This window comes from Ranitomeya variabilis, chromosome 4 (genome assembly GCF_051348905.1).
Source record: "Ranitomeya variabilis isolate aRanVar5 chromosome 4, aRanVar5.hap1, whole genome shotgun sequence".
Classification (NCBI taxonomy): Eukaryota; Metazoa; Chordata; class Amphibia; order Anura; family Dendrobatidae; genus Ranitomeya; species Ranitomeya variabilis.
The window spans coordinates 633,724,670-633,748,608 of record NC_135235.1 but is presented as its reverse complement, the minus strand read 5'-3'; the positions used below and the strand labels follow the sequence as shown (position 1 = coordinate 633,748,608).

Below are 23,939 nucleotides of genomic sequence, written 5' to 3'. Positions count from 1 at the left end.
CCTGTGTAACTTCAAATGCCAGGGCTGAATTTTAGTCCCAGTCCGGCCCTGTGTCTCACAACCCCAAAAGCTATTTAGTACTTTCAATTCATTCCTGCATCCACCAGTTCCCCTTCCCTCTCACTTCTGCTGAATATTTTGCCTCACCACCTTTGAACTTGACACAATAACATCCCACCTCGCTCCAAACTTTACCAGTAGTGTTGAGCATTCCGATACCGCAAGTATCGGGTATCGGCCGATACTTGCTGTATCGGAATTCCGATACCGAGATCCGATACTTTCGTGGTATCAGGAATCGGAATCGGAAGTTTCCAGTGTATGGTTCCCAGGGTCTGAAGGAGAGGAAACTCTCCTTCAGGCCCTGGGATCCATATAAATGTGTAAAATAAAGAATTAAAATAAAAAATAGGGATATACTCACCTGTCCGGAGGCCCCTGGACTTTACCGCCGTAACCGGGAGCCTTCTTTGCTTAAAATGCGCGCGTTTAATGGTTTCCGTGACGTCACGGCTTGTGATTGGTCGCGTGCCGCCCATGTGACCGCGACGCGACCAATCACAACAAGCCGTGACGTAATTTTCTGGTCCTGATGCCTAATTCTAGGCATTCAGGATTTGAAAATTACGTCACGGCTTGTGATTGATTAGCAATAATATACTTGGCACTCAGGAGAACTTTATAGTGAAGAAAAACATCATTTATTTAGTGCATCCAGTTCAACATGAACGTTTTCGGTCCAAACATAAGACCTTCATCAGACAGGGTTTTTGAATACTGGAATACACAGTTTGTCTGTATAGGCCCACAGTAGTGCCAGTGTCAGACAGAATCCAGGAGGTGTAAGGCCGCCTTGTACAGTTAGTGAGAATATGCGCTGCAGAAAGGCGAAGTAATCGCTGGTGCAAAGAGCGCTGTTACTGCTGTGGAGAACGGCGCCGTGCTGCAGGGGACCCTCCCGGAAGCATCTTCGCCTTTCTGCAGCGCATATTCTCACTAACTGTACAAGGCGGCCTTACACCTCCTGGATTCTGTCTGACACTGGCACCACTGTGGGCCTATACAGACAAACTGTGTATTCCAGTATTCAAAAACCCTGTCTGATGAAGGTCTTATGTTTGGACCGAAAGCGTTCATGTTGAACTGCATGCACTAAATAAATGATGTTTTTCTTCACTATAAAGTTCTCCTGAGTGCCAAGTATATTATTGCTAATGAATTACGGGTTGGATACCTAACTTGAGCACCTCCAAGAAACCCAGAGTGCCGTGTTTACTATTACATATACGGCTTGTGATTGGTCGCGTGCCGCCCATGTGACCGCGACGCGACCAATCACAAGCTGTGACATAATTTTCAAATCCTGAATGCCTAGAATTAGGCATCAGGACCTGAAAATTACGTCACGGCTTGTTGTGATTGGTCGCCTCGCGGTCACATGGGCGGCACGCGACCAATCAGAAGCCGTGACGTCACGGAAACCATTAAATGCGTGCATTTTAAGCAAAGAAGGCTCCCGGTTACGGCGGTAAAGTCCAGGGGCCTCCGGACAGGTGAGTATATCCCTATTATTTATTTTAATTCTTTATTTTACACATTTATATGGATCCCAGGGCCTGAAGGAGAGTTTCCTCTCCTTCAGACCCTGGGAACCATCAGGGATACCGTCCGATACTTGAGTCCCATTGACTTGTATTGGTATCGGGTATCAGTATCGGATTAGATCCGATACTTTGCCGGTATCGGCCGATACTTTCCGATACCGATACTTTCAAGTATCGGACGGTATCGCTCAACACTATTTACCAGTCTTCATCACAAGCCTATCCCACCTCTTCAGCCTGTCACTAACAATTAGTGTCTTCCATCCTGATTGAAACATAGCTCTTTCACACCCATGTTCAAAAAGCCCACCCTTGACCTACCCTCTGTGTTTACATATCGCCCCATATAATTTCTCCCCTATGCCTCCAAACTATTGGAATGACATGGCCGTTTTGAACTGTCCTCCCACTTCTCTTCTTGCTCTCTTTTTTACTGCTTACAATCTGACTTCATACCGCACCATTCCACTGAAACTGCCCTGACTAAAGTCACCAACAACCTACTAACCACCAAATGAAAGCTACGCGAGTTTGTCCTCCTCCTTCTCCTGGAACTGACATCTATCTTTGACACAGTGGACCATTTCTTCTTACTTTTTTTTTTAAATTCGTTTATTGATTCCAGAATAAACAAACAATGCACACATTTACATTTATCATCATCAATTATACCACCGGATACAAATAATTACAGAATATCATCATATCCAAAGTTTACAGGGGTAATAAACTGTGCATGTTGAATCACTAGTACCTATAAAATACCTATTATACAACTTTAACAACTTTAATCATTAATAGTAAGTCGCCAAAAGGAAAAACAGATTTAAATCCTGCTCCGCACGCGATGTCCCAAAACCACAAGCCCATCCTCCTGTGTATGTATCTAATCAGCGCAGACTACAGTGTATGATACATAAAACCGAAAAACAGTTCCCGATTGGGTCTGAGCAGAGTAATAAATAATATACAAAGAAATTAATAAATAAGAATAATTATATATAATTACTCAGAAATACCAATAAGGAAAAAAGACGGGGTATAATTAAACATATATAATTTTATTGCATAAATATCAAGTATGTTTTACAGACAAACAGGTAGTACGGTGCATAGACAGCTGAAGAGAGTCGGCAACATAAGAATAGATAAATGCCAATCAGAGAAAAAAAGAAAAAACTGCGTGACCACCGGCATAACAGCATAAGGTGCAGGAAAAACCTATGTATGCACCTAGAGCACTGCACATATGCACGTCTGCCGTCAGGAGTAAATAGAAAAATAAAGTCCTCATGTAAATAAGAGTAACAATGGTAAATATCCAGTCACAAAAACCCAAGTACAGCTAGCCCAGCTAGCATAATAGACCTAAGGGCCACTAGATAAGGTACTATAGGGTAACCTGTAGTGAACGTGCAATGGAATAAGCAATGAATAAAGCAATTTGCACAGATCATTTACCTTCAGACATGGTGCTAGCTATATGCTGGAACGCCGGTGAGCCACGCAGAAGCCTCGACGCGCGTTTCACCGTCCTCGGCTTCGTCAGGAGGCGTGGCTTAAGAGCGGGGAAAACGGACTATATATATGGCTATGAACCCTCTATTAGCGAATCGAAGCACCGCAATGCATGATGTCCCGCCCGGCGATGACGTCCGGCCGGCGCGCCGCACAGGAAATGGAAAGGAGGACGTGCGTCATCACTGACCATCTCCATAGCGACGCGCCCGGCCGGCGACGCCACCGGAGCAGTACAGCGCATACAAAAGGTGCTTCTGCGCATAAAAGGACGCAGGTGACAAAAGGGGGGCTAGTGCGTAAATATTTAATCTGGCAGTGAATCATAATGTAACCTAAGTCAAATCGATTGTGACCTCATTATCCTACGGACACTGCCGATATATTATCAATTATCAATTAGTCATCTTACAGCATGATCACAGAAAACTAGATCTGCATGTAAATATATAGATGAAATCGGGGAGGATCCGAATATGTTATTACATTATAGGCAATGCAGGTACACAATCAGATGTATCTTAATCCCTGTAACAGGGATCGCGGGGGAATATAATTATATACAGTGTATGATAGGAGGAGTTCCATCTACCCCAGATTTTTTCAAATTTACCTGGGCACCCTCTATTTTGGTACAGTGTTATTTCATATGGAATGACCGAGTTCACCAGGTCAATCCAAACTCTGAGAGTCGGGGAGGAACCACTCATCCACCTTAACGCCAGTATCTTCCGTGCCAAGAAGAGTGTCTCTCGAAGAAAAATCCCAGTATGGTGATCCCAGGCCTCTATATCCCATACCCAGAATAAGCAGGTCAATGGCTCAAGTGGGATAGGAATTGACAATAAAGATGTTAAGAATGTCGTGACCTCTATTTCTTCTTACTTTAGACTTTCTGATCTGTTGACATCACAGTCTTGGCCCTTTCTTGGATCTCCTCGTACCTAACAAACAGGACATTCAGTATCTCCCACTCACACACCACCTCCTCATCTCGCCCCCTATGTGTCAATGTCCACCAAATTTCAGTTGTAGGACCGAGAACTATGGTTAGAGGTCACAGGCGTGCACTCTCTCCCTCTTAAAGAGACTGCCCGCATCAACCTAAGGTATTCCCAACCTATAGCTGGGCGACACCTTCTATTTAAGACTTCTCCTCCAATATAGTGGTGCCTGAGCTATATTGTTAGTTTGCCTTGCATGCTTGCTGGTTGTCAGGTTCCCCAGATCCGCCTGTCTCGTCTTCCGTGTACCCGTCTGCTCGTACCTGTCTGCGTTCTTCTGTCCATCAGATGGTCCAGATCACACCTGCCAGTGTCCATCTGTCTAACACCCAGTTGAGCAAGCACCTTCCAGTGTTTTTCTGTTCCTCAGCCAGTCCCATCTGCACCCTTGGTTCCAGAGTCCCTACAGTGCCTGCCTGCTTTTATCATCCCTCTTTTGGGCCGTTGCAGCTTACTTGCTGTAGCGGGTCAGCTGCCACCTTTTGTAGGTCAGCCATAGAGTAGCACCCGGTGCCACCTCTTTGTACCTTTTTGGGTCGCAGTTTTCGCCTACTGTCACTTCTCCGAGTAGGGATTTGGTACGCCACCTAGTTATGCCTTTTCCAGGCTTTCAGAGGGATACGGAACAGTGATTCCACTACCTTGCCCGTTACAGTCTCCATCTGCTGGGGAGGCTGTAGTGGAAGAGGTGTCGGTACCCACTATACTAATTCTACTTTATTGCAATTGATGCCACTTTGTTGGTGTCTGACACTAAATGTTGTAAATGTGTAGACTCCTGGTTGGGTCTCCTTCATGCATGTTGCCTGTAGCAGTAGGTCACCGAGACATTTTTCGGACAATGGTAGTCTAGAAAACTGATATTTGTGCCACCTGAGTGTGGCTCATCATGAAAACAGGTAGAGGTGTTGCATGTGGTGTCAGGGCTCCCAGCAAAGGGGCCTTACACCGATCCCTCAACCACCTCATCTTACTGTGACGCTCAATTGAAAGCTGTAAATGCTGTCCCAGACCCCCGATGCCTCATGCCTGGCTGATTACTGCTGTTCCATGCTACAATTAGTAGTGTGGGTGAATTTAGGCCACTTTCCTGGTGTCTGTCCCTCATTTGATGTGTTTTGGGAGGATTTGGGGCCATTATAAGGTGTTGTGCATGCGTTTGTTTGCTTCCCATTGATCTGAATAGTGTAAGGTTATGTTCGGGGAATATTCAACAAATTAATTGGCAAATGTTGCAAATTTGGTGAATGTAATACGTTCGCCTAATATTAAACGTAATATTTCAATGATCGGTTCCATCATTGAAATATTCGCTCATCTCTACTCACTATAACCACTAAATTCTAGTTGCTTCAGTGCTGAGCTGACTACATCTTAGAGGATTTTTTGATCCGATCTAGTGTTCTCAGCACTGAACTGTCTACAGCGGAGATGGTAAAATGAGGTCCTCAAAAAGTCACCTCCAATCTAGTCACTACCATTGTGTAACCCTTTGAGTTCTGCTTCCAGGACCTGTGATGATGTCACAGTCATGTGATCAGTCACATGGGGAGGAGCAGGGTGGGGATTGGAAGTGAAGGGTTTTCTGTGCAGGAAGCAGCGACATGTAAGAGCTGAAGGGAGAAGTCTGCACTGGTGAGCGGTAATGGGGGAGCAGGGACTGTGTGATAGAGGGGACAGGACTCAGTCCTGGGGGGCACCGGGACTCTGCACATTAGGGTACAGCCGGCCCCACATGTAAGAGCTGAAGGGAGAAGTCTGCACTGGTGAGCGGTAATGGGGGAGCAGGGACTGTGTGATAGAGGGGACAGGACTCAGTCCTGGGGGGGGCACCGGGACTCTGCACATTAGGGTACAGCCGGCTCCTCATGTAAGAGCTGAAGGGAGAAGTCTGCACTGGTGAGCGGTAATGGGGAGCAGGGACTGTGTGATAGAGGGGGCAGGACTCAGTCCTGGGGGGCACCGGGACTCTGCACATTAGGGTACAGCCGGCTCCTCATGTAAGAGCTGGGGGAGAAGTCTGCACTGGTGAGCGGTAATGGGGGAGCAGGGACTGTGTGATAGAGGGGACAGGACTCAGTCCTGGGGGGCACCGGGACTCTGCACATTAGGGTACAGCCGGCTCCACATGTAAGAGCTGAAGGGAGAAGTCTGCACTGGTGAGCGGTAATGGGGGAGCAGGGACTGTGTGATAGAGGGGACAGGACTCAGTCCTGGGGGGCACCGGGACTCTGCACATTAGGGTACAGCCGGCTCCACATGTAAGAGCTGAGGGGAGAAGTCTGCACTGGTGAGCGGTAATGGGGGAGCAGGGACTGTGTGATAGAGGGGACAGGACTCAGTCCTGGGGGGCACCGGGACTCTGCACATTAGGGTACAGCCGGCTCCACATGTAAGAGCTGGAGGAGAAGTCTGCACTGGTGAGCGGTAATGGGGGGGGAGCAGGGACTGTGTGATAAAGGGGACAGGACTCAGTCCTGGGGGGCACCGGGACTCCGCACATTAGGGTACAGCCGGCTCCACATGTAAGAGCTGAAGGGAGAAGTCTGCACTGGTGAGCGGTAATGGGGGAGCAGGGACTGTGTGATAGAGGGGACAGGACTCAGTCCTGGGGGGGCATCGGGACTCTGCACATTAGGGTACAGCTGGTTCCACATGTAAGAGCTGAAGGGAGAAGTCTGCTCTGGTGAGCGGTAATGGGGGAGCAGGGACTGTGTGATAGAGGGGACAGGACTCAGTCCTGGGGGCACCGGGACTCTGCACATTAGTGTATCAGTGGTCATCGTCAACGCCTCCCGTCTCCAGAAGCACGCCCATCAAGGTGCCCTATGACCGAGGCAACCACTAGAGCAATCAATTGGATATGGACATCAGCCCCCAAAAATTACCAGTCTGTTATTCCAGATTTCATGGTCAACCCAGGAATCCAATTTGAAGCTATAGCCCTCACTGAATTGGACTTTTTCACATTTTTCTTTCATTGAGGAAATACTACATTTTATGGTGGCCCAGACAAATTTGAATGCCCATCAATATTTCACTCAAAACCATGTCGTCATAGAGGGGAATACGAAAGGACCCAATTTAAAGGGACACTTGTCACCTGAATTTGGAGGGAACAATCTTCAGCCATAGAGGCGGGGTTTTCGGCTGTTTGATTCACCCTTTCCTTACCCGCTGGCTGCATGCTGGCTGCAATGTTGGATTGAAGTTCATTCTCTGTCCTCCATAGTACACGCCTGCGTAAGGCAAGATTGCCTTGTGCAGGCATGTACTACTGAGGACAGAGAATGAACTTCAATCCAATATTGCAGCCAGCGGGTAAGGAAAGGGTGAATCAAACAGCCGAAAACCTTGCCTCTATGGCTGAAGATTGTTCCCTCCAAATTCAGGTGACAGTGTCCCTTTAACATTGTAAACCATGCCCAGAGAAACTTGGCCTTTGCATTAAGAATTGTTTCAAAGTGTACCACACTTTGATAAATCTAAAAATTTTGGTTTTACACTGTTGACATAACACACTTTTATAATCTGATGTTTCCCGCATAACTTACACATACCACCCCGTCATAAATTCATACACTAGTAAAACTAAAAGCATAATAATTATTATAACTATGCGTCTAGATAAATTTCCACTGTTTAGGCACATCAGGGGCTCTCCAAACACAACATGATGCCTCCATCAAAGTCTGCATTAAAAAATGCCACTCCTTCCCTTCAAAGCCATGACATGTGCTGAAACAGTAGCTCTTCCCCAGATATGGGGTATCCGGGTACTTGGCAGAAATTGCACAACAATTTTTGGGCCGTTGGAGCTTGCTGCACCAGGCTCAGCGTAAAATAGCGGCGCAAGACATGATCCGCCATTTATGCAGGATAGATCAAGTGTTGCGCCGGCCAATTACAGCCATGCCAATACTTGGCATGTCTGTGATTGCTCTGGAAGTGCCCACTGCCTAAAAGCTTGTTGATTGGCTGTGCTGCAGCCTTTCAACAAACTTTATTCCGCACGTTTTTAGATTTTGGCATCTTCCGGTACGAACTCCGAACTTTACAGTTTGGTTTCGCTCATTGCTGTTCAGATAGTTTGTTATACCACGCCTGATGAAAAGACTTAAGAAGTCTTGAAAGCTTGCTTTGTAACGTGATTAATTTTATTTTACTTATCCAATAGAAGGTATCGTATCTAGACACTTATTATTTTGTTTTTTTCCACTGAGAACGATTTTTTTTTGCATTACTTTTTACATATAGACCACACTGATGTTAGTTTGTATGTTATTGCTGATCTCTCTATATTTATTCCGTTATTATTGCTATCTTTCATTGTATGCTGTGAAACGGGATAGTCAAGGAATCAGTCAGAGGTCAGATGCCAGGAAGGTACGTCATAAATAGAAGGAAGAGACAAAGACATAGGTAAAGCTCTGAGGTCAGAATACAAGAATGATAGCTGATCAGAGCAGAAGGTGTTAAACAGACGGATGGCCAGAATGAGGTCCAAGGTCAGGCAACAAAATATCTACAAATAGAACACAAGGCACAGAGAGACAAACCACACAGAAGCTGAACGTACGTCTGACAGAGGTCTGGGAGAAACAGCTCCGTTAAATAGCCTGGCAATCACCTGGGATAATGAATCCCTGGAGACAGCTAGTGTCTCCCAGTCTCAGATTGGACAGCCAAGCTGTCAATCAACACACTGACAGCTCAGCAAGCCTCTGCACCACACTGGAAGACCGAGCTGTCAGTAACTGTATCACAGAAACACTGAGGGGTGGAACCATGACAATCGTCCTTCCTATTCCACCGTTTTCTTGTCCTTCTTTGTTTCCAGCCTCACTCTACTACGTGTACTGGGAACAAAAGGGGCAGTACTGCAAAATGGTGCATAAATAGTAAGAAAGTAGTAATAAATGGGTTATATTAATTAAAAGCACCAAAGTTGAGCATGTAACAAAAAATAATAGGTGGCTGAGGAGCACCTGATATACAAAAAGCCTACAATAATTGTGTACAGTCAAGAAAAGGTGCAATAGTACTATATATGATTGAATAGAAATAGTACATAAATGACAAGTCTTTTAGAAATAGGGGAAACTCTAGAGAGCGACAAACACAGCAGGAGGGGTAGCGAGTACATTATACTGATGGTGTAAGAACAATGTATACAAATAAGTACATAATGGGAGATCGATGTCATTCAACCAATAACATACAAAGCCAAGTAATAGTGGTATATAGTGAGGTAAAGCTAGAGTTTGTGAGTAAGGGCTGCAAATATGAAGAGAAAAAGTAAAGGACTAATATTTATCCATATGTTCCTCATGCCGGGATGCCGTCAGCCCCAAAGCGCGTTTCGGTGCTAGCCTTCATCAGGGGGTGCCATCAAACCAATGGAGAGAACTATTTAATCTCCAGTGAGCCAATCAGAACTGCTCTGTCACAAAGTATCATTGCCGAAAATGGAGCAGTCACTGGACAGCTTCCGAAGGCGAACACACCCTGCTCTGCGTCATCGAAGGTGGGATGGGTCACGGGAGGATGAGACGAGAGCCACACCATGCCCGGGTTTAGACGCGGCAGAGAATGTGCTGGCCCAATGGAAATCAGCTCATGCGCACAGGCAAGAAAGGTAGAGACTTAATGAAAAATGCCCAGACAGGAGATATCACTTACAGTAAGCAAACTAACAATTACAGAAGGATACAGAGGGGCGAGGACCCTGCCCTTGCGGACTTACTTTCTACATGTGACAGACTGTGTGCACCGAGGATCACGCTTGGAATAGTTTTTACATACTGACCACAATTATGTCAGTTTGTCTGTATGTTATTGCTGATCGCTTTATATTTAATCCTTTATTAATTCTCTTTGTGTGGTCTTTTCAATATTGTCCCCCTCCCCCTTTTTTCCCTCCAAATCCCACTGTACTACATGTGTTTTGTTAACGGTTCAAAGAATTGTGATGAATAAATAAATGCTCACATGAAAATTGAATAAGACAAAAAATTTATTTACTTAATAAAAGATAATATAAACAGTCACTCAAAGTAACACATAATCAATAATCATAAGTCATATATTACATTGGAAATGGTAGGAGTCTAAGGGTACCGTCACACATTGAAATTTCCATCGCTACGACGTTACGATTCGTGACGTTCTAGCGATATCGTTACGATATCGCTGTGTCTGACACGCTACTGCGATCAGACACCCTGCTGAGAATCGTACGTCGTAGCAGATCGTATGGAACTTTCTTTCGTCGCTTGATCACCCGCTGACATCGCTGGATCTTTGTGTGTGACAGCGATCCAGCGATGTCTTCGCTTGTAACCAGGGTAAACATCGGGTAACTAAGCGCAGGGCCGCGCTTAGTAACCCGATGTTTACCCTGGTTACAAGCGTAAACGTAAAAAAACAAACCGTACATACTCACCCGTCGGTGTCCTTCAGGTCCCTTGCCGTCTGCTTCCTGCTCTGAGTGCCGGCTGGAAAGTGAGAGCAGAGCGCAGCGGTGCTGCGCTCTGCTCTCACTGTACGGCTGCACTCAGAGCAGGAAGCAGACGGCAAGGGACCTGAAGGACACCGACGGGTGAGTATGTACTGTTTGTTTTTTTACGTTTACGCTGGTAACCAGGGTAAACATCGGGTTACTAAGCGCGGCCCTGCGCTTAGTTACCCGATGTTTACCCTGGTTACCCGGGGACTTCGGCATCGCTCCAGCGCCGTGATTGCAACGTGTGACCGCAGTCTACGACGCTGGAGCGATGATTATACGACGCTGCGACGTCACGAATCGTGCCGTCGCAGCGATGAAAATTTCAATGTGTGACGGTACCCTAAATCAGCCTTCTCTCTGTGTCCTCCCTCATCCAAATCTCTGTCCCCAATCCCTTGTCTCAGGCAATCCATTTATATGTTAAAGGCTTTTGATATATACCCTGTTATCTGAGGCTTTGTCATGGTATGTGTACTGAAGCCTTCAGGTCAAATAGATAAGAACACCAACTGGCATCCCTGGGGGCTTAACAAGTATCCGATACCATCTCATGGGAACAAGTCCATTCCCTTGGTTCTCATCTTTGAAGATAAATGTAAAGTGTACTCTAAATGTAAATTACTGGGTCATTTACATTCACTTTGCTTAAGGTACCTTCACACTCAGGGTATGTGCACACGTTGCGGATATCTTGCAGAAATTTCCTGAAGAAAACCGGAAATTTTCTGCAAGAAATCCGCATTTTTTTTTTTTGTGTTTTTTTTCCGTTTTTTTCGCGTTTTTTTAGCATTCTGCAAGCGTAATTAGCTTGCAGAATGCTAAAGTTTTCCAAGCGATCTGTAGCATCGCTTGGAAAACTGACTGACAGGTTGGTCACACTTGTCAAACATAGCGTTTGACAAGTGTGACCAACTTTTTACTATAGATGCAGCTTATGCAGCATCTATAGTAAAAGATAGAATGTTTAAAAATAATAAAAAAAATAAAAAAATGCTTATACTCACCCAGACATCTCCTCAGCGGCGTCCGGCTCCTCTTCCTATAGCTGGTCTGTGCGCACAGGACCTTCCGTGACGTCACGGTCACGTGAGCGGTCACATGACCGCTCACGACCAATCACAGGACAGTGACGTCATCGGCAAGGTCTTTCGCCGCACACCAGCTACAGGAACCGAACGGCAGCGTGCAGTGGAGGCGGGAAGACATCGAGGGTGAGTATAGGACTGTTTTTTATTTTAATTCTTATTTTTTGACCACTTATATGGTGCCCAGTGCGTGGAGGAGAGTCTCCTCTCCTCCACCCTGGGTACCAACCGCACATAATCTGCTTACTTCCCGCATCGTGGGCACAGCCCCGTGCGGGAAGTAAGCAGATCAATGGACTCCCAGGTGTGCGGAATCCCCTGCAATTCCGCATTTTAATGAACATGTTGCTTTTTTTTCCGCGATGCGATTTTTTCGCGGAAAAAAAGGCTACATTTGCACAAAAAATGCGGAATACACTTAAAATAATAGGAGGCATATGTAAGCGTTTTTTTCGCGTTTTTATCACGTTTTTATAGCGAAAAAACGCGAAAAAAACGCGAAAAATACTGAACGTGTGCACATGGCCTTAAGGTACCTTCACACGAAACAACATCGCTAGCGATCCGTGACGTTGCAGCGTCCTCGCTAGCGATATCGTTTAGTTTGACACGCAGCAGCGATCAGGATCCTGCTGTGATGTCGCTGGTCGCTGAATAAAGTCCAGAACTTTATTTGGTCGTCCGATCGCTGTGTATCGTTGTGTTTGAAAGCAAAAGCAACGATACCAGCGATGTTTTACACTGGTAACCAGGGTAAACATCGGGTTACCAAGCGCAGGGCCGCGCTTAGTAACCCGATGTTTACCCTGGTTACCAGCGTAAAAGTAAAAAAAACAAACAGTACATACTCACCTGCGCGTCCCCCAGCGTCTGCTTCCTGACCCTTACTGAGCGCCGGCCCTAAAGTGAAAGTGAAAGCACAGCGGTGACGTCACAGCTGTGCTGTTAGGGCCGGAGCTCAGTCAGTGTCAGGAAGCAAACGCTGGGGGACGCGCAGGTGAGCATGTACTGTTTTGTTTTTTTTACTTTTACGCTGGTAACCAGGGTAAACATCGCGTTACTAAGCGCGGCCCTACGCTTAGCATCCCGATGTTTACCCTGGTTACCCGGGGACCTCGGCATCGTTGGTCGCTGGGGAGCGGTCTGTGTGACAGCTCCCCAGCGATCAAACAGCGACGCTGCAGCGATCGGCAACGTTGTCGCTATCGCTGCAGCGTCGCTTCGTGTGAAGGTACCTTTAGGGTACTGTCACACAGTGCAATTTTGATCGCTACGACGGCACGATTCGTGACGTCGCAGCGTCGTATGATTATCGCTCCAGCGTCGTAGACTGCGGTCACACTGTGCAATCACGGCGCTGGAGCGATGCCGAAGTCCCCGGGTAACCAGGGTAAACATCGGGTTACTAAGCGCAGGGCCGCGCTTAGTAACCCGATGTTTACCCTGGTTACCAGCGTAAACGTAAAAAAAACAAACAGTACATACTTACATTCCGGTGTCTGTCCCCCGGCGTTCTGCTTCTCTCCACTGTGTAAGCGCCATAGCCGGAAAGCACAGCGGTGACGTCACCGCGTCACCGCTGTGCTCGCTTTCCGGCTGGCAGGCGCTCACAGTGCAGAGAAGCTGAGACGCCGGAGGACAGACACCGGAATGTGAGTATGTACTGTTTGGTTTTTTTACGTTTACGCTGGTAACCAGGGTAAACATCGGGTTACTAAGCGCGGCCCTGCGCTTAGTTACCCGATGTTTACCCTGGTTACAAGCGAACACATCGCTGGATCGCTGTCACACACAACGATCCAGCGATGTCAGCGGGTGATCAAGCAACGAAAGAAAGTTCCATACGATCTGCTACGACGTACGATTCTCAGCAGGGTCCCTGATCGCTGCTGCGTGTCAGACACTGCGATATCGTATGGATATCGCTAGAACGTCACGAATCGTACCGTCGTAGCGATCAAAATTGCACTGTGTGACAGTACCCTTAGCGACGCTGCAGCGATACAGATAACGATGCCGATCGCTGCAGCGTCGCTGGAGAGCTGTCACACAGACCGCTCTCCAGCGACCAACGATGCCGAGGTCCCCGGGTAACCAGGGTAAACATCGGGTTGCTAAGCGCAGGGCCGCGCTTAGTAACCCGATGTTTACCCTGGTTACCATCGTAAAAGTTAAAAAAACAAACAGTACATACTTACATTCGCGTCCCCCGGCGTCCGCTTCCCTGCACTGACTAAGCGCCGGCCCTAACAGCAGAGCGGTGACGTCACCGCTGTGCTGTGCTTTCACTTTACGGCCGGCGCGCAGTCAGTGCAGGAAGCGGACCCCGGGGGACGCGAATGTAAGTATGTACTGTTTGTTTTTTTAACTTTTACGATGGTAACCAGGGTAAACATCGGTTTACTAAGCGCGGCCCTGCGCTTAGTAACCCGATATTTACCCTGGTTACCATTGTAAAACATCGCTGGTATCATTGCTTTTGCTGTCAAACACAGCGATACACGGCGATCTGACGACCAAATAAAGTTCTGAACTTTAACCAACGACCAGCGATATCACAGCAGGATCCTGATCGCTGCTGCCTGTCAAACTCAACGATATCGCTAGCCAGGACGCTGCAACGTCACGGATCGCTAGCGATATCGTTTAGTGTGAAGGTACCTGTAGACTGACCATTTGGAACAATTAACATGTGGCTGGACAAGTTTTCAATTAACTTTCTGTGGGCTCCATTGAAAATACACACACACACACACACACACACACACACACACACACACACACACACACACACACACACACACACACACACACACACACATATATATATCATTCGTATTAATTAATTGGAGTGTTGAAATCATATTAAAAAATATATAGTACAACACAACATTTACTGAGTAACTCCTGTATATGGGGTTTATATCCCCCATATCCACCCTCTTTTCTGTTGTTCCTGATATCTCTGACCTTGTGCACATGTGACCGCAGGGTCAGTTATATTGGCCGCTGTGTGTGCGCACTTCTATACTGTTGTGTTTATCATTTTATGGCTATTAGTATCATTATTTCTTCCCTGACACATATCCCCTTCTCGATTTTCTCGATTTATGCAGGGACAATCACATTTACTGGGATTACAATTTTCTGTAGCTTCTATCATTATCTGTTACTGATGACCCCGGTTTTGCCATCCCGATCTTTGTGGATGTTCTCTGCACTTTATAACTTTATATCTTTTTTCATGGAATATTTATTTAGAAAAGAGTCAGTTAATTTAGGTTTTCTTTTTAGATTATTTCTGATTTTTGGTGCTGGGCTGCAGATATTATGTGATAAATCTCTGTATGTGACAATCATGGGACTGTGGGTTATACAGGGGACAGGACGGAGACATGACTGGATGTAGTGATCATGTGACGCTGGTAACAGCTCCGCAGATTTCTTACATGAGATCTTTATGATGTTCCATCATCTCCCCATTCAGGTCCCTACAATATTGGATCCTCTCAGTGGAGATCTTCCATATAAGAGAATTCTCCTGAGTGACCCTACAAGGATGGATAGGGACAGGGACAAGATGGCGGAGAGGATATTACACCTCACCCTAGAGATCCTCTTCCGGCTTACTGGAAAGGTGAGAGATTCTGATGACGTCACATTACATCATTCTTATCAATGGGAATAACAGATGGACAGAACTGGAGAGGTGAGGACTCTGGAAATGTCTGTAGTGAGATTTATTAGGCTATCTGCACACTTTGCGGGGTCGTCTGCGGGTTCTCCCGCAGCGGATTTGATAAATCTGCAGGGCAAAACCGCTGCGGTTATCCCTGCAGATTTATCGCGGTTTGTTTTGCGGTTTCCACTGCGGGTTTACTCCTATACTATTGATGCTGCATATGCAGCAATATGCAGCATCAATAGTAATGTTAAAAATAAAAAAAAATGGTTTATACTCACCCTCTGACATCCCGATCTCCTCGGTGCTGCATGCGGCGGTCTGGTTCCAAAGATGCTGTGCGAGAAGGACCTTCGTGACGTCACGGTCATGTGACCGCGACGTCACCGCAGGTCCTGCTCGCACAGCAACCCTGCAACCGGACGGCCACGTGCAGCGCTGAGAGGTGAGTATATCATTATATTTTTTTTTTATTCTTTTTTTTTTTATACAAATATGGTTCCCAGGGCCTGGAGGAGAGTCTCTTCTCCTCCACCCCGGGTACCATCTGCACATGATCAGTTTACTTCCCGCATCGTGGGCACAGCCCCATGCGGGAAGTTAGCGGATCAATGCATTCCTATGACAGAAGTGACATGCTGCGGAATGTAAACCGCTGCGTTTCTGCGCGGTTTTTCCCACAGCATGTGCACAGCGGATTGCGGTTCCCATAGGGTTTACATGCCGCATCAAAATCGCGGATCCGCGGTAAAACCCGCAAAATGTGAACATGGCCTTAATGTGTCTCTCCATAACCAGGATTACACAGTAGTGAAGAAGACCTCTAGTGAGCGCTGTCAGGCCCCTGTGTCTGAGGGATGGGGAAGACCCCTGAGCCCAATCATGGCGACTCCTCCTCACCCCCTGATACATGAGGACATCAATGACCAGAAGATCCTAGAACTCACCTACAAGATAATTGAGCTGCTGACTGGACAGGTAACACTTCTGGGAAAGCTGGGACATTATAAAGTAACACTATTGAGGGATTGGGGGATGACTGTTTCATTGTATGTGTCAGGTTCCTATAAGGTGTCAGGATGTCGCCATCGATTTCTCCATGGAGGAGTGGGAGTATTTAGAAGGACACAAAGATCTGTTCAATGACATCATGATGGAGGTTCCCCAGCCCCTCATATCACCAGGTAATAGACAGGACTAAATACACATGGCCTATAAATGTCTGTATATAAAGAATGAATTCAGTACCTGTTTATGATTCTTTCAGTTCTATCCCGTAAGAGGACAACACCAGAGAGATTTCCCAGTTCTCTTCTTCCAGAGAACTGTAAACAAGAAGATCCCAATGTTCCTCAGGATCATCAGGTAGATGGAGAGAAGGTTTCCATGAGATCTTCCCTATGAGCTGTGGACGGCTGTTAAGGTCTTATTTTCAGTCTTGGTTTGTCCACCAGTATAAGGGAAGTCAGATGTATAACTCGGATTGGCTTTGCATCACAATACTCGAACTGGCCGGAGGCTCTCCCGTCCCAAGCATGACAACATGTATTTCTATGAAACTGTTACGCTTGGACTGCACACATAATATGCCTCAAGTGCTAACAATGAGCAATAGTACAACCTCAGTCTACAGAGCTCCATATAGGAAGCATGCACTACAACTACAGTCTATTGTGTATACAGTGAATCACCTAGAAACATCTCCCAATCTGACTTCAGACCCCACCATACTACTGAAACTGCCCTGATTAAAGTCACCAATGGCCTACTAACCACGAAATGAAAGCGACATGAGTTTGTCCTCCTACTTCTCCTGGAACTGGTATCCATCTTTGACACAGTGGACCATTCCCTCTTACTACTACAGTGTTCATTTCATCATGTCCTAAAATGAACACTGTATACTACAGACTTTCTGATCTGTTGACATTACAGACTTGGCCCTTTGTTGGATCTCCTTGTACCTAACTGGACATTTAGTGTCTCCCACTCACACACCACCTCCTCATCTCGCCCCCTATGTGTCAGTGTCCACCAAGGTTCAGTTGCAGGACCGAGAACTGTGCTTAGAGGGCGCACACCCTCCCTCTTAAAGAGACCGCCCGCATCAACATAAGGTATTCCCAACCTAGAGCTGGGTGACACCTTCTATTTAATGCTTCTCCTCCAATACAGAGGTGCCTGACTATGTTGTTAGTTTGCCTTGCATGCTTGCTAGTTGTCAGGTTCCCCAGGTCTGCCTGCCTGCTTGTTTACCCTGTACCCATCTGCTCTTACCTGTCTGCTGGTACCTGTCTGCGTGCTTCTGTCCATAAATCGGTCCAGATCACACCTGCCAGTCTCCATATGTCTTATCATCAGTTCGAGCAAGCACCTTCAAGTGTTTTTCTGTTCCTCAGCGGGTCCCATCTGCACACATGATTTCAGAGTCCCTACAGTGCCTGCCTGCATTTTTCATCCCTCCTTTGGGCCTTAGCAGCTTACCCGCTGTAGGGGGTCAACTGCTACCTTTTGTAGTTCAGCCATGGAGTAGCACCCGGTGCCACCTCTTTGGGTCGCAGTTTTCGCCTGCTACCACTTGTCTAAGTAGAGATTTGGTAGGCCACCTAGTTACGCCCCTTCCAGGCTTTCAGAAGGATAAGAAACAGTGATTCCACCACCTTGCCCGTTACAGTCTCCATCTACTAGTTTGGCTGTACTGGAAGAGGTGTCGGTCTCTGCTATACTAAGGCTACTTTCACACTAGCGTTAACTGCATTCCGCCACAATGCGTCGTTTTGCCGAAAAAACGCATCCTGCAAAAGTGTTTGCAGGATGCGTTTTTTCACCATTGATTAACATTAAGCGACGCATTGTGACGGATTGCCACACGTCGCACCCGTCGTGCGACGGATGCGTCGTGCAGTGGCGGACCGTCGGGAGCAAAAAACGTTGCTTGCAACATTTTTTGCTCCGTCGTAAACGTCTTTTCCGAACGCGCATGCGCGGCCGGAACTCCGCCCCCACCTCCCCGCACCTTACAATGGGGCAGCGGATGCGCTGGAAAAATGCATCTGCTGCCCCCGTTGTGCGGCGGAGACAACGCTAGCGTCGGGAACGTCGGCCCGACGCACAGCGACGGGCCGAGCCCGACGCTAGTGTGAAAGTAGCCTAATTCTACATTATTGCAATTGATGCAACTTTGATGGTGCCTGCCACTAATTTGTGTAAATGTGAACACTCCTGGTTGAGTCTCCTTCATGCATGTTGCTTGTAGCAGCAGGCCTCCGAGACAGTCAGGCCTCCCCTTCCTTAGAGTCAACTACCCGTGTTACTATCCTTACATTTTTCTGACAATGATAGTCTACAAAACTGATATTTGTGCCACCTGAGTGTGGCTCAGCATGAAAGCAGGTAGAGGTGTTACATGTGGTATCAGGGCTCACAGCAAAGGAGGCCTACACCGATCCCTCACCTACCTCTTCTTACTGGGACGTTCAATTGAAACCTGTAAATGCAGTCCCAGACCCCGATACCTCATGCCTGGCTAATTGCTGGAGTGCATGCTACAATTTGTGGGTGAATTGAGGCCACTTTCCTGGTGTCCGTCCCTCATTTGATGTGTTTTGACAGCATTTGGGGCCTTTCTAACGTGTTGTGCATGTGTTTGTTTTTGCCTCCCATTAAGCTGAATGGCGTTCGGTTATGTTGGGCGAATATTCAACAAATTAATTGGCGAATATTGCAAATATTGCAATATTCGTTCATCTGCTGAGCTGGCTACATCGGATAGGAATTTTTAATCCAATCTATCACCTCAGCACTGAACTGTCTACAGATGGTAAAATGAGGTCCTCAAAAAATCACCTCAGATCTAGTCACTACCATTTTGCTATGGGATCTCCACTGGTCTTAAGGAGGCCCCGCCCCTTCCAGTGACATCATTCCCCTCAAAATCAACTCCATTCTAAATGTTACCATTCTGTGACCCTTTGAAGTTCTGCTTCAAGTTCCAGGACCTGTGATGATGTCACAGTCATGTGATCAGTCACATGGGGGAGGAGGATGGGGGCTTGTAGGAAGTGAAGGGTTTTCTGTGTAGGAAGCAGCAACATGTAAGAGCTGAAGGGAGAAGTCTGCACTGGTGAGCGGTAATGGGGGAGCAGGGACTGTGTGATAGAGGGGACAGGACTCAGTCCTGGGGGGCACCGGGACTCTGCACATTAGGGTACAGCCGGCTCCTCATGCAAGAGCTGAAGGGAGAAGTCTGCACTGGTGAGCGGTAATGGGGGAGCAGGGACTGTGTGATAGAGGGGACAGGACTCAGACCTGGGGGGCACCGGGACTCTGCACATTAGGGTACAGCCGGCTCCACATGTAAGAGCTGAAGGGAGAAGTCTGCACTGGTGAGCAATAATGGGGGAGCAGGGACTGTGTGATAGAGGGGACAGGACTCAGTCCTGGGGGGCACCGGGACTCTGCACATTAGGGTGTAGCCGGCTCCACATGTAAGAGCTGAGGGGAGAAGTCTGCATGGGATTTACTACCTGTACTGGGAACAAAAGGGGCAGTACTGCAAAATGGTGCATAATTGGTAAGAAAGTAGTAATAAATGGGTTAAATTAATTAAAAAGCACCAAAGTTGAGCATGTAACAAAAAATAATAGGTGGCTGAGGAGCACCTGATATACAAATAACCTACAATAATTGTGTACAGCAAAGAAAAGGTACAAAAGTACAATATATGATTGAATAGAAATAGTACATAAATGACAAGTCTTTGAAAAATAACGGAAACACTAGAGAGCGAAAAACACAGCAGGAGGGAAAGTGAGTACATTATACTGATGGTGGAAGAATAATGTATACAAATAAGTACATAATGCGAGAACGATGTCATTCAACCCATAACATACAAGCCCAGTAATATTGGTATATAGTGAGGTAAGTAGTGTATCTTACATATTACTCATCAAACTCAATTTGACAGGTGGACCCGCCCCTATCAAAGTGTGTAACCCCCTCCCCTCTCTGTCTGGCTGCTGTCCCTGTGTGTCTGGCTTTCCCTTTTGATATAGTTTGATATTGTTAATTTGCTGTTGTGGTTATTATCACAGTATTGTTTTTTATATTAGATTTTCATATGTAGCTGGTGTGAGATTATTCTGTAAGATGTATTTTAGAAGCAGTGTTTCAGCCACACAAACAGAGCGAGACACACAGCTAATGGCCCGTCAATCAGCACAGCAAAACAGACTGCAGGATGTTATCTGAAAGTCAGGGCCAAGAACTATTTCTTACGTAAACACTGTAAAGCTGCAGTAGCTTCGTACGCAGTGAAGAAGCGGTGACCCAAAAAAGTATATTTTATTGTGTTACTTCACACAGTCAATATAGTGAAAGGTTTCTTCATACAGTCCATTAGTAATGTATGGCTATATGAAGCAGTCAATACACAGGCCGAACTTCCCTGTGTCCAGTTTCCCTGGGTGACCGCACGCCAGTAACAAATCTCTGTACTCACTCAGCGCACTGCACTCTTTATCCTCTGGAGTGCAGCCGGGTACAAATAAGACAGCCCAAGACGCAGGGTGTTAGTCCTCTGTACTCACTCAGCGCACTGCACTCTTTATCCTCTGGAGTGCAGCCGGGTACACATAAATGCATATAACTTCAGTGATCAGTTTACACCAGTTCAATGCAATACATTTCACATGGCTTTAGATTTGCGGTCCCTAAACAGGCCAGACTTCCCTTGTCCAGTTTCCCTGGGCGACCGCACGCCATCTTAGTCTCTATACGTCTCCATACACACAGCCTCATATGTTGCAGACACTGCTCACGCCAGCCCTCCTCTGACTAGTTCTCGTGGGTGTCCTGCATCGCTGTATCAGTCTCTTGCAGACTCTTTACTCACACAGTCATACACAGTTCAGGATATCCTCCGGATAGCAGCCGGGCACCATATCCACCTGTTTGCAATCATTGCACATGCTAGTCCTCTTTCGGGCACAGGACATCCACCTCCAGGCACAGAACTTCCACCTCCAGGCACAGGACTGTCCGCCTCCGACTACTACGGGCACAGGACATCCACCTCCGGGCACAGGACTGTCCACCTCTGAGACCAGTACCATGGACGACTTGCATCTCTGTGTACGCTGCGGGTGCCAGGCTATTCAGCTGCCCTGGGTGCTGGCGCTGCTGGCCTCCATGCACTCTGCAGACCAGTACACACCAGTCTGACACTGATGTGCACCTCACACACCTGGCAAGACACCTGACATGGCCTGACACACCCATACCCCTTACTGCAGGGCTTTTAAACACACACAAACCTGTGGCCTTCAGCCACCTGGAAAACCCAGGCTGGAAATCCGTGACTCTTATGCACATCTATGGACTTCATCCGTCTGCATGCACATTCTGGGGAGAACAAACAGCGCCCCCTAGCTGTATCAGAGGCCACAGCCTCACAACACAAACAGAAGTGTCCGCTAATGGTCAGTCAATCAGCACAGCTTAGGTGTTTGTTTCTGTCTGCAATTTTGTTTCTGCCTGCAATTCCGGTTGTTATGTGATGTGAAAGGCATTCACATAACAACAAGCAGGTGTGTGTTATGCGTTATGGAGGGTCCCATGGATGTTGTGAGTTCTGGGATGCCAGAAGTGTAGGAAAGACTGGATGTACAAAACATTATGCATGTGGCCATATTACAACACCCGCAAGTATGAAGCGGTGTGTTTTATACGATTATAAAAACCAAAGACACGATATTGTAAAAGTTTAAAAAGATTTTATTGTAAAATAAATACATCTCAAAGACATTTCAATACTATAAAATTTCTTACAGAGTATAAAAGCAAAATCATTAAATAGTACAATGATCATACATCAACTCACTTCTTACAAAATGAATAAACAGTATCACAAGTACAATGAACATACATCATTACACTTCTTACAAAATAAATAATATAGTGTTACAAGCTAAGTACAGCATTTATCCAGTACATTCTTTACATCATGAGCCACATGGTTTGTAGCATCGGTAGAGACCTTTTTTTTTTTTAGGTAGCAGAGTTCCGCGCGTGGTACCTAATGACTGGGAATGTAAAGATTGAATTCTACGTGGCGGCGGGGCTAGCTTCTGCGGCGTAGATACAGCATGTGTCTCACTGCTGGAAATTTTTAATTCATCTAAAAGCTTCCTAGTAGTGGGGTTACCAACAACTGTAGAAGGTATATTTAGCTCGGATATAGCCTGCATAAATGAATCCCAACCTGGTGGTAAATTTCTGCCGGTCAGAGCATGACTCTGCGTTGGACTACGTACCAAATCCAGTAAGTTAGACCCTGGTATTACGGATCCTTTGAAAATAAATTCAGCTTTATTATTCCATGCTGTAACATTTTTATTCTGCAGTAACCCGTTTAGTAAAAATTCAGCATTCTTTTTATATCTTTGGTTTATATGGCTGACAATTTCAGCGACCTCTTGATTTTTATCAGAGTCGGTATTTGCCAATTGTTGCTGATCAGGATCAGGAGTGCTAATGAGATTTAAAGCCGTTACTTCTTTTGAGCTGTGCCTCGTATGTACCAAGTAACGCTGTAGCACAGAGCTGTACATTTTAATTTTCACATCATCGGGAATGTCGCGACGTTGTAAAATGTCGCTAATTTCACCATCAAGGCGACGAATAACACTGTCGCATATGTTATCTGTAGTACCGGGTCTTAGTTTGTCTAGCTCCTGTTTGGGGACTAGATACATTTTCTCTGTATGCTCCATTATCTTCCTGCGAGCAGACTTGTTATTATAGGGATTGCAAAAGCTAAAAGAGGGCCGATAAACCCGCCGGCCTGCTTTAGTAGCCGCTTCTTTTTATTTATGGGCTGAGATCTGTCGCTCAGGGTTCTTATAGCTTTACGCCACTTCTTTAATATGCCTTTTTGATGCTCTTTCAGCGGAATCCTGCCTTTTAAGATGTTTAAAGCAATCTCGCCTATGGCTGTAATTAAATCATTGCTTGCATTGCACAAAATAGACTTTCGGACAGCGGGGGTTGCTTTCACCAGAGTTTTTAAGAGAGCCCAGTTACGCCGGAGTCTCTCAGACATCTTTACATCACAACGCACACAGCGTAGAATGTCTGATACCTGGGTAAAATTCACTTTTTAGAAGTGTTTTTCTTTTGAATATAGACAGCAGGCAACGCTGGTGGAAACAATCCGGTCCTAAAGCAAAGATCCTCAGGGGTATTGGCTCTCAAACCTACAAGCAAATACCCATAAGGCTCCTGCGTGGCATCCTCAAAAGCTTCTAGGAAAAAACGTGTTTTTCCGGGGTACATCTGACGAGCTAGAGTTGAAATTTGTAATTTATCTCGGGAGTTATTAAAAAGCACCATGTACTTTGTGTTTAAATTTATCGTGCGACTTTTCTTACCCTGACAAAATATGTTTTGTACCAGGTAGAAAATGCTGAGATTTCTGTGGTGCACATACTTGGTAAAGGCTTTTTCTATCTCACAATTTTCACTAGCACTCTCCAT

The 23,939-nt window shown here is 46.3% G+C and overlaps 1 protein-coding gene across 4 annotated transcripts in view; it reads left to right on the top strand.

Annotated features, from left to right (window-relative positions):
• LOC143767210 (uncharacterized) overlaps positions 1-23,939 on the top strand; it is a 249,585-nt gene that overhangs the window by 147,236 nt on the left and 78,410 nt on the right. For 2 of the 4 annotated variants that reach the window (XM_077255354.1, XM_077255353.1), the window contains exons 7-9: positions 16,200-16,379; positions 16,462-16,585; positions 16,669-16,766. In XM_077255354.1, the coding sequence (XP_077111469.1) occupies positions 16,200-16,379; positions 16,462-16,585; positions 16,669-16,766 (402 nt within the window). Of the gene's footprint in view, positions 1-5,692; positions 5,762-15,206; positions 15,429-16,199; positions 16,380-16,461; positions 16,586-16,668; positions 16,767-23,939 lie in introns of those variants that run through there. The other 2 variants (XM_077255355.1, XM_077255357.1) reach the window with 2 other exon arrangements.